General features: G+C 33.8%; 1 protein-coding gene across 3 annotated transcripts; it reads left to right on the top strand.

Annotated features, from left to right (window-relative positions):
- Window positions 1-7,424: 7,424 nt before the first annotated feature.
- Window positions 7,425-11,926, top strand: LOC100777798 (uncharacterized). 3 transcript variants are annotated; one of them, XM_003556798.5, is made up of 4 exons: window positions 7,425-7,541; window positions 8,376-8,414; window positions 8,541-8,675; window positions 9,536-11,926. In XM_003556798.5, the coding sequence occupies exons 3-4, from the start codon at window positions 8,567-8,569 to the stop codon at window positions 11,737-11,739; spliced, it is 2,313 nt and encodes a 770-aa protein (XP_003556846.1). In that variant the 5' UTR covers window positions 7,425-7,541; window positions 8,376-8,414; window positions 8,541-8,566; the 3' UTR covers window positions 11,740-11,926. The 3 variants fall into 3 exon arrangements, with proteins under 3 accessions (XP_003556846.1, XP_006605677.1, XP_040869089.1); XM_006605614.4 differs by having other exon boundaries at window positions 7,448-7,541; window positions 8,545-8,675; XM_041013155.1 differs by lacking the exon at window positions 7,425-7,541 and adding an exon at window positions 7,564-7,787.
- Window positions 11,927-12,231: the final 305 nt, after the last annotated feature.

The following is a 12,231-nucleotide window of genomic DNA, read 5'->3' as shown; positions in this document are numbered from 1 at the left end:
GCAGCAAAGAGGGTTATGAGATACCTTCAAGGAACCAAGGATTATAAGTTGACATACAAGTATTCTAATGATTTAGAAGTAAAAGGGTACGCGGATTTAGATTTTGCTAAATGCATGGACTCTAGAAAGTTCACTTTAGGCTATATCTTATTTTAGCTAAGGGTGTTATCTCGATCTTAGAGTAGCAAAAAGCAAACAATTGTTACATCATCCACTATGGAAGTAGAATTTATTGGTTTCTACAAAGCTACATCACAGGCTAAATGGCTAAAGAATTTTGATTACGGTCTTAAAGTTGTAAACTCTATTGAAAGACCGTTGAAAATATTTGGCAATAATTCAGCTACAGTATTCTTCTCAAAGAAAAATAGGAGTGGAAGCCGAAGTAAGCATATAGACATTAAGATTTTAGTTGTTAGAGAAGACATCAAGAGAGAATTAATCTCTATAGAGGACATAGACACATAATCCATGATTGTTGATCCATTAACAAAAGGATTACTAGCTAAAGTATTTCATAATCATGTAATTCATATGGATCTTACTAGTTAATAATAATATTTTTCATTTCTTTTATATGACACTGTGCACATTAAGTTAGTCATTAAAGGATTAATATTGAATCAATAAAGTTGGGACCCTATATTTCACTAAGAAAGGGTTACATATTGTAATTCATGGAAGAAAATGTTTAATCTAAAATATAACCACCATGATTCATATGTAATTAATTTTGTGACAATATCAAGTTTAAGTTGACAAATTATGGTCATATTTGTTTGTCAAAATAAAGATTATATTAGCCGTATATGATCCAAGTGGGACAATGTTAGCATATAACCTGATGTAACTCCGTGTGGAGCTTGTAGGCCTTGGATCTTCTTCATCAATGAAGTCCTTTGCTTCTTGAAGATCAATGGCAGTGGAATGGAGAAGGAAGAAAGATGATTGGAGACGCCACTTCAAGGAGAAGATGACTCAAGAACAAGCTCACCACCATAGGAAGCCATGGATAAGAGCTTCAAGGTAGAAGAAGATGAGTGGAGAGAGAAGGAGAGAAAGAGCACAAAATTTTATGCCTCAAATAAGGTCTGAACTTTGAAGTTTAATTTCTCAAATGATCAAAGTTGAAAAAATGCACACACAAGGCCTCTATTTATAGCCTAAGTGTCACACAAAATTAGAGGAAATTTTGAATTTCTATTCAAATTTTACTTGAATTTGAATTTGAAGTTGTGGAGCCAAAATTTCACCAATTATGAGGAGTGAATTTTAGCTATGATTCAGCCCACTAATCCAAAATCAAGTCCAAGATTCTCCACTAAGTGTACTTAGGTGTCATGAGACATGTAAAGCATGAAGGACATGCACAAGGTGTGACTATATGATGTGGCAATGGAGTGTAGCAAGCAAATGTTCACCTCCCCCTTAGGAAGGTCCAAAATTTAATTGGATTGGGCTTCTCCCAATTCAATTAAATTTCTCTCCCGACACACACACATCAAATAGTGCACTTAATGCATGTGAAATTACAAAACTACCTCTAATACAAAAACTAGTCTAGCTACCCTAAAATACAAGGGTTGAAAAATCCTACATTACTAGGGTACCCTCCCTACACTATGGAGCCCTAAATACAAGGCCCAAAAATAATGAAACCCTAATCTAATATGTGCAAAGATAAGTTGGCTCATACTTAGCCAATGGGCCAAAAATCTATCCGAAGGCTTATGAGAACCCTAGGGCCTTCTTCAGCAACTCTGACCTAATCTTCTTGGAGTCTTCTATCCAATGTCCTTGGGGTGTAGGATTTCATCATAACAGTTATGTGGCTCATAAACAAAACTAAAGTAGTTGTTACAAGGTTTTAAGAAGGGGTTCTTTACCTTGCCTATATAAAGCTTGTGATGCTCCATTAATTCACGCACCTTCAGAAAGGCTAAGGCTAGAAGATCCCTCTATTCTCTTTCTTTGTTTTGTGAGTGCATTGAGGGTCTTAAGTTCTTGTTTCCTTGTAATAACAATGGTTGGAAATGGGGGTATGCTTTCACGTTATACTATTTAATTAATTTTATGTCTAAGAGTGTATTTTATTCTTACTCTGTATCAAGAACCAATGACAAAGTAATGAATATATTTTGATATTCATCATAAGAGGTCTTTCATATTAGACATAAACTTAAAACATCTTAAGGTAAAATAGTGGACTAGAATTTAACCTTGGTGATTTCTATAAATCAAGAGGTTATCCATCAGAACTCATGTGATGAAACTCCACAACAAAATGATGTTATGGAGAGAAAACATCAATGCATTTTAGTTGTAGATAAATCCCTTATTTTATAGGTTGGTATTTCTAATTTTGTTTTTTGGAATCATGTATTGTCAATGTTTTATATCTCATAAATAGGCATTTGTCTTCAACTTTTCTTAAACACTCATCATATGAAAAAAGTGTGCAAAAAAATTCCAAACATCAAAGCATTTGTTTGACACCCTCTACCCCATACATATATGTACTAATAATAAAAGGAATAAGAATTCAGAATTAATTAAATTTTTTAAAAAAAACACATTTAAATAAAAACATTTTAAAATGGTAAAAGGCTCACATTCACTTTTCTAACATCATAAAATGACTAGTCCAATAAATACTAAAATCATCTCGGCTTAAAACAAGGTCATTCAAGACTTCATGCAATTAATATAGAAACTTATGCCCCAATGTCACATCCTATCAGAGCATTGTGTCCCGACGTCCTTCAGCGCAAGGTTCCTTAAAGCAATTCACCTGGTCATCTGTTGTGATGCCATCTACCCCACACATATATGTACTAATAGTAAAAGAAATAAGAAATCATAATTAATTAAGAGTTCTTAAAACACATTTAAATAAAAGCCTTTCAAAAGGGTAAAAGGCTCACATTCACTTCATTATTACCAAATAAACTTCTCAGAAACATTTTTTTTGCTCAAAACATCATGTAATTAAACAAAACTCATGTCCCAATGTCACATCCGATCAGAGCATTGTGTCTCGACGTTCTTCAGCACAAGGTTCCTTAAAGCAATTCACCTAGTCATCTGCTCCCACGAACACAAAGTTTGAGATCATCACAAGATCCAAACACAAACAACACACGGGGAGTGAGTTATTACATTCCTAACTAATGGAGAGAAACAAGACAACATGTAGGTATAAATGTCATATAAACAAAATAAAACTTACTTAAACATAACTAACGCCATTTCACCACTTTGTCGCCCAACATCACATCACAACACAACACGTCTCATTTATTTTCACAATATTCACGTACTCAAGGATCAAAACATAATATTACCAAGTCAGTCAATATTGATCAATACACAAGCGTTATGCAACATATACACTAAGACTCAATCCTATATGCAATGTGGTACCATGTCAGTAAAAAATCTCGTCGGGCGCCTAAAAGTACATGACAAGACAAACCACACACTAGTAAGTCAAGTCACTCTCACTAGGTAAAATCATAGGGAGACCAGTTAGGGTCACGCTGTTTTGCGAGAATGCTCCAACCATGTGGGATCAGCACAGGCTTAAAGGAGCACTCAAACCGGGTGTATTTACCCCCAAGGCCTACACTCTGAATAGTCCGTTAAGGCCTCTCCCTCCTGATTCAGGTCCAACCCATAAAACATTTTAGCACACAGACTCTATCTATGAATTGTACAAAACACACAACTCCTCAATTGTTCTAAAAATAGTTTTATCTCGTCGTGCTTGTGATTAAACTCACCGGGTCCCCACAGTGGTTCCCATCACAATACTCGTCGCCCTTAAAGGGTCTTATACTCGTGTGATTGTATAATTCATAGTTCACAACTCAATGCACACAACATCTCAATATATATATATATATATTACGAGTCAATACATACTCAATTTATCACATATATTTGGTCTCAATCACAATGGTATAATCCCAAAGTAGAATGTTATCACACCTCATGAATCATATACACTTTGCCTATGAACTATGCAATACACACAACTACTCAATTTTTTTCAAAATCATTTTAACTCGCCGTGCTTGTGATTAAACTCGTCGGGTTCCCAAAGTGGATCCCATCACAATTGTGTGATTGCACAGTTCATAGCTCACAACTCAATACACACATCTTAATACACATGTATTTCACCTTTCATCACAGATTGAATTTATCACATACTCACGATTTGAATCACAATTTCATAATCTCAATACAACAATTTATACAAAAGGTTTATCACAATATGGGAAGTAAAACCCCTTAAATAATTTCATACAATTATATCAAAATCATAGGTATGAAAAACGAAAACACCAAGAGAACTCAATTATATCAACCAATTCACATCAGGACATCAATATTGTATTTATAATCATAAAGGAAAAATTCAATAAACATCACAAAATAAACCCAATTTAATCCTCTAAGGATCCCTACACATGTTCATTCTAACCCCAATTGCGATAAACTTATTCATTATCTCTAAGGGGGCTCACGTGTGTATTGTGACAGTGATAACGACATCTCTAGTGGTTTCATGAGATTCCTCAAGTTTTTCCTTTGATTGCTCTGATAGGGTTTCCCAACGTTAGAGAAAAGGAGAAGAGATTGAAGCCTTTATTCCACTGTCTACGTTCGATGAGTATTTCTCCCTCCACAGACATTATATTTTGAATCCCAACGATGAAGATGTGGAGAATTGAATCTCGAACTACATATCAAAATTTTACAACAATGCAACGGCTAACAAATCCAGGATCATAGTTTTACTGAGATCATTTTGGGTTTCCACGGAAAAAGAAAAAGCTATGATGCAAAGGGTATTTCTCTCAACTGCGGTATGTTTTCCTAATTCCCAATGGTAAGAATGTTTGGAAATTAGTTCCAAACCTAGTGCTCAAATTTCACAACAATCCAATGGTGAATGAGCCCGAGATCATTGTTTTTCTGAGATAGATTTGATGGTATACGGGAAAAAGAGAATGTTTTGGGAAGAGGAGAAGGGAAAACGAAATTTAGAGGAAGAGGAGGCGTAGGAAGTATTGTTAGTATGAAAACTGACCTAAGAAGTCTCTATTTATAGTTAGGCTACACAACCTATTATTTACTCTATTTTTCCTTGTTTATTATTTTATAAACAAATACTCTATTTTATTTCCTATCAAATGAATAAATAAAATATCATTTTTATTTTCCTTCAAATCATTATTTTAATAAATTTATTTTTCCTCATTTATTTATTTATAAGAATCTCAATATTTTTCTAAAACTCTATTTATTTTTAAATAAAATTTATTTTAATTTATATACGAAAAAATGGGATGTTACATCTGCTCCCCCGAACACAAAGTTCGAGATCATCACAGGATCCAAACACAAATAACACACGGGGAGTGAGTTATCAGATTCCTAACTAATAGAGAAACAAGACAACTAGATATACATATCATATAAATGAGATACAACTTACTTAAACACAACTCACGTAATTGCACCACTTTGTCATTTAAAATTCACTTTTCAATCATCAATCACATTTCACATGAATCACACACTCCGATCAAGGCATAATAACACTCATCAATTTCATAATAAACAATTAGTCAGCGTTATGCAACAGTTATGCTAAGACTCAAACCTATATGAAATGTGGTACCATGTCAATGAAAAACCACCCTAGGGCGCTTAGGAGTACATAACAAGACACACCACACAACAAGTATGTCAGGTCACTCTCACTAAATAAGATCATAAGATGTCCAGTCATGGTCACTCCGTTTTGCTAGAATGCTCCAACCATATGAGATCAACATAGGCTTAAAGGAGCACTCAAACCAAGTGAGTGTCTTTACTCCCAAGGTCTAGACTCCGAAGAATCCGTTAGGGCCTCACCTTCCTGATTCAGGTCCAACCCCTAAAATAATTTTTGCAAGCAGACACTGCTCATGAATTATACAATACCCATGACCTCACACTTGTGTTTCAAACACGTTTAACACATTGCGCTACAATTTAACACTGGTCCTTAACTAGGAAGTTACACTTTCTCAATATATACACTGGTCGAGTTATTGTATAATTCACAGCTCACAACACAATTATTGTCACACTCACACCAAGTGTTAAACACACACTTATTCACAACCAAATATCATGTCCATAATTTAACATTTCATAATGTCACAATCATCCATGTTTAAAATTACTTTATATAATATAATAAATATTTGTAATTAAATAATCCATGAAACATAATTAAATAATATTTTAATTGCATCTTTTATTAGTGAACATTGTTGTTTTAACGTGTTTAAAATTATCAAAATAACCTCCAATTATTTTAGGAAAAATTTGGGCTTGCGTATATTATATTATATACTAATACTGATTTGATCAATTTAGTGACGTGTAACTAATTGTGAGAGATGTGATATCATTTATAATTAACACCATTAGTATAAAAAATTGATAGAATGGCCAACTCTTGATTTAACAAAGATATTATCAGAGATTAATTCAATATATACAATTTATTATTTATTATAATATTATATATTATGATAAATATTTATTTTGTATACTAATTAAAATTATATGAATAAATAATTTATAAATATAGTTTTATTGAATTAATCACATCTTTATAGATGATCAATTTTTCATATATATATATATATATATATATATATATATATTTAACCAATAACTACAGAATATAAATTTAATCATTTTATTTAAGGAAACAATGTTATTGTTATACACGATGGTAAGTATACGTACGTTGGATGAGAAAGCGTGACATTCGTTCCTCTCATTATTCACTAGTATTTTTATGTGAGATTGATTTTTATTTTAATATATTAAAATTTATAATAAATAAATAAAAAACTCATCGTGATAAATTTATTAATTTTTATAATAATATCTTTAAAAGTGAATTATATCGATAATAATTTATGATTAAATGATAATATAAAATTATTTTATACTTTTTGTGATTATTAAACTTTTTTTTTTATTTTTACCTAATAAACATGCCTTAGATTATATAAATATTTTTTTAATGTAAATGAGGCTTAAAAACAAATTAAAAGCTAATATTAAAACTCACATGAACTTAAAAGTAAAGGAGTAACTAATTGAACACATAAAATTTAAAAATGGAAAACTATTTTTTTCCTTCAAAAAGTAAGAAATTCAAATTTAAAATCAATAGAAAGAAAGAAGACATCTCCTACGGTTAATTAGAATCAATAAAGGATAAGGTCATATCTTTGTAAGAGAATAAAAGACAAAGCACTCCTAGATAAACAAAATTAATTTTTAAATCTTTTTTTTTTTTTTATATTTTTGAAATTTAACTTGGAATTAGTTTCTTTTAGAAGGAGCAGCCCTAATTTCCAATCTAAAAGTGTAACCAACAAAAACCATCTCTCACTGTTTCTATTCTGCACTTTCTACCGTTCACTCTCTCACTCGCATTGTTTCTCCGTTACTCAGATCAGGTAACACTCTTTTGCCCCTTTCCTTTTTTTTTTTTCTCTCTTCTTCATAACTTGTCACTCAGAGATTGTTCTCTCTCTCTCTCTCTCTCTCTCTCTCTCTCCAAACCTTAAAATTCACAATTCAAATTTGCGGTCTTGTTCTTTCTCTTCTGTCTCGATTTATTTCTTTTCCGCCATTCGATTCCTCGAAAATCATTCTATTCCCATTTTCTTTACACACCCTTATTTATTCGAAGAAACAAATTGGTAATATTTGCTGGGTGGTTATTATGGCCAATGGAATTTTCTATGAAAAGGGTGTAACTGGTACCCGATTTTTCGTAAAAAAAAAAAAGAAACTTTGACTTTCTTTTCTTCTTTTTATTGTATGTTCAGATGTTACAAACTTATTAAATTGGTGTGTTTTTAACGATTGAGGTTTTGCAATTTAAGTTGATTAATTTTTTTCTTCAAGCCTTATGTAACGTAGTTTATTTTTTATTTTCTCAAAAAATGTGCTGAAAAGGGTTTACGTTGATTGTTTTCTTTTTTCTCTTTGGTCAATCTAGTCTAAAGTCAAGAACCCGTTACATGCAGTGTTCTTGTTATGCTAAATCATTTATTGGAAATGTTAAAAAGTATTTTTTTGTGACTTTCTTTCTATTTCTTGTCATTTTTCATAAAGATTATATTTTTATTGCAAATAATAAAAATAATGTTTGTTTTACTCTTTGGTGGTAAGTAATCGATTTCTGTGAATAATGGGTGCCAGTTCTTAAATTGATGAGAGATACCTTTGTTCCCCTTTTCTTTAGTGTGAGGTTTTGTGAAAGTAAAATTTTCTCTGTCATGCAGGCATGTGTGGTTTCCAGAATTCATTCATAGAGAGAATTGGTAAGAGATTTTTCTGTTATGTGGAAGCCATTCAAAATCTTGATTTGATTTTCCTTCAATTTTTGTTTCTTTCCCCAGCAGTTTGCTAATCCTTGTTGTGTCTTTGCTTTGCATGTATTGTATTAGGTAGTTTATTTTATTAGGAAGCAGCAATGGATGTGGTTTTGACCTTAGGAAGAGAAGACACTAATTCTGTTGATGAGACAAAAATGACTGAAGACACCATCTTGACTGAAGAAGCCCCGGAGAAGCTTGAAGGCTGTAAGTTATTGGTTCTGAACTTATAATCTCATTTATCCACTCTGTTATGTTATGTGTGATGGTTGTCAAATTTTTCTGTTGTAGTTGTATTCTGTATGGAAATCTGGTTTTCTACTTTTGTATAGGTTCTTAATTAGTAAGAGCATCTCCAATGGTGATGTAAGCAACTCACTTTGGGCTCTTAAGTGAAACCAAAGTGGGTGGTTCCACTATGTCACATCACATTTAAGCAACCCACATTTTTATACTTTTATATGTATTTAATTTCGTTTCACCATTAAAATATTATTATTTTTTTATTCATAATCAACTTTCTTATATAAGTTGTGCTTAAATTTGAGCAATCCATCCTGCAGTTAGATCATCTTTAATAGGGAGAAAAATTAGAAACGGTTTCTTAGTTTACATTGAGAGTGAGATTATTTTGTGCACACATCTTAAATTTGTAGAGCTTAGATATCTTCTGTAGATTTCATGATTCTGATATATGACCATTTTATCTGCATGAAAGTACAATGTGAACATTTGGTGTATGTCTCTTATTTTTGTTTGGCATATATATGTCTGAATTTTTTTATGGATGTTAGATTAATCCATGCAGTTACTTCCCCATAGGTTTTTGATTCATGTGTAGAATAATAGAAGTGTAAGAGGGCTTATGTTTATGCATTGTTTACGTTGCTTCATAGTATGCTGGTATCTTTAGTAGCTTCTTCATCTTCATCTTATGATTTGCTGGATGTTTGTGAATTCATTGGCTACTGTTTAATATGGTTAATAGACAAGCATGGGCTTGTGGTTTCCATTGGTTAGCTACAAATTACTGATCTGTTTGCGCATTATTTTTCCCTTCATAACAGGCTTTGATTCTAGAGATCGAAGAAAAAGCAAGTACCTGTCTTACCCATACATTGGACCAAACCAAAAGGATCTGCCAGCTGAAACTGAAGATTTGAAGACACCATGTCCTTCTCAGAAAGCAAGGGCTTCAAGTGTCACTACTAATCCTCTAAATGGATCTTCTTCATATGCTAAATTGGGTAGCAAGAGGTTCCGAAATAGCTGGTACAAAAAATTCATCAGCTGTAATACTATGCCCAGCCATTACAATTTCATGAATGCATCTGCAGAAGAATTACTTTCAGGACTTTGTTCTACAGCTGTTGATTGTATGTTTCCAGTTGGGAATAAGAGCTTTGATTTAGTTGAGTGGTTCTTTTGCAGATATAGAGTATCAAATTATCATGATGAGGCTGAACTTGCTACTTCCCAGGTTAATGCAAAAGAAGAAAAATTGGGAAAACCTGAGGGTAATGATTTGCCAGATACCAAAAGTAAGAAGAGAAAGACCAATAGAATGGAAAATGCAGTTAGGCGTAAGAGAAAATCACTCTCTGGCCTATCAGATGTGAATGTAAACACTTCTAATGGTGACTCTCAAAGGCCTGGGAGAAAACTGAAACAAAAGAGGAAGGTGGAAGAAGTAACTTTAGTACATCAACTGCAAAATGTTGAGATAAATTTTATTGGGGTAAGCAGCAAATACAGCTCAGCTCCTCAAGCTGCACAAAATTTGTGTTGCCTTGCGTCTGAAGGAAAGTCTGAGCACAATCAGAGGGAAAAGATAGAGGCACAAGAACATCAAACTGCTCAAATTAATTCAGTGTATACAGATGCAAAAAAGCTTAACTGCAGTTCACTGGTAATAGATTTGCAGTTTACACCCCCAGCTATACCTGTTGATATTCCTGAGAGAAATAGAAGTGAAAATACGGAAGAAATAGTTTTATTAGCTTCAAATCCAGAGTCACGTGTTTCCCAAGAAGGACCTGTTGGGAGTATTACTGATCATAGCTTGTTGGTTAGTACTAAGGCTGAGGTTGGTACTGTCATGGTAAATAAAACAGGGTTGATGAATAGCATGGGGAAAGCAACAGGACTGCATCTCAATACTAAACTTGCTGTTGGAGTGCCTCTCAATAGCATGGGGAAAGCAGCAGCAGCAGGAGTGCATCTTAATGCTAAACTTGCTGTTGGAATGCCTCTCAATGGCATGGGGAAAGCAGCAGCAGGAGTGCATCTTAATACTAAACTTGCTGTAGAGAAAAAAGGGTTGAAGAATAGCATGGAAAAGCCAGCAGAAAAGCCTCTCTATACAAACTTTTCTACAGGGAAAACAGGGCTGAAGAATAGCATGGAGAAGGCAGCAGAAAAGCCTCTCTATACTAAAGTTGCTGTAGAGATACCTGATTTGAACGGTACTGGTGCTGAATGTAATTCGATCAGCACAGAATTTGATACTCTTAATTTCATTTCACCTGAATTAAAATCGGAGCAGTCCAAAAGCTTATCTGCATGTTCAAGATCTGCCAAAACTACTACTTGCAATAGACTGGATGACAGTGGAGAATCACTTGGAACCTGTGTTATCCTAAAATTTGCCCCTGTAGCCTATATCCCATCAAAAGAAGATTTAATGACAACATTTTGCCGGTTTGGTCCCTTGAAGGCATCTGAAACTCAGTTGTTAAAAGACACTGGTAGTGCTCAAGTTGTTTTTGTCAGAAGTGAAGATGCTGCAGCTGCATTTCATAGTATAGAGCAGAACAACAAATTTGCCTTTGGTTGTTCTCTTGTTGATTGCAAGCTCCATCATCTTTCTGCCACCTGTCCACCTGTTGAGCAACTTGTGACCACTGCCCAACCAACTGGGTTTATGGCAATACCTGGTGTGATGACCCCTACTCGACCAACCATGTCTATGGAAATGCCCGGTGTTACCCCTACCCAACCAGCTGGGTCTATAGCAACGCCTGGTGTGACACCAACCCAGCAGCCAACTGGGTCGAAGGCCGTGCCCGGTGTCACTCCTATCCTACCAACTGGGTCGATGACAATGCCTGGTGAGACACCTCCTTCCCTTCATTTCATTAAGCAGAACTTGCAGATGATGACATCAATCCTGGAGAATTCAGGGAGCAGTCTTTCCCCCAAGACGAGAGCCAAACTGGATTCTGAAATTAAAAACCTTATGAGAAAGGTGAATTCCAGGACCAAGGTCTGAATACTGTGGTCTTGGAAGCTTTTCTTTCTGAATTTATCATGGAAGTAGTTAAGTAGATTATAGCAGTCAGGGTTTATGTTCTAGTCCTCTTTTCAGTGCTTGTACTGGACTGCTGGTGGACTTTCCTCCCAATTCTTTGACTTCTGCACAATTCATTTGAATGACTCAAGGATATTTTATGCATGAATGTCATTTGATTCAATATCATTCAGTGCTTACCAAGTCTTTCATTTGAATGACAAGCTAAGTTTTAACCATATCCCAATTAGTCATTGAGAAATTTAGTTAAAGGAATATTAGTCCTTGATGATCAAAAAACTCATTTAGTTCCTCAAAGTAAAATAAAAAAATGTTAGTCCTTAATCAATAAAATTTCGGTTTTCCTAAAAACTGATGTTGTGTTACACATGATAATATCATTTTTTAGAAAAATCGATGTTATCGATTTTTCTAAAAATTAATGTTGATTTATGCACCACATCGGGTTTTAGA

The sequence above is a fragment of the Glycine max genome, chromosome 20 (genome assembly GCF_000004515.6).
Source record: "Glycine max cultivar Williams 82 chromosome 20, Glycine_max_v4.0, whole genome shotgun sequence".
NCBI classification, from domain to species: domain Eukaryota; kingdom Viridiplantae; phylum Streptophyta; class Magnoliopsida; order Fabales; family Fabaceae; genus Glycine; species Glycine max.
Note: the sequence above shows the minus strand (reverse complement) of the source record. Positions and strands in the feature narration are given on the sequence as shown.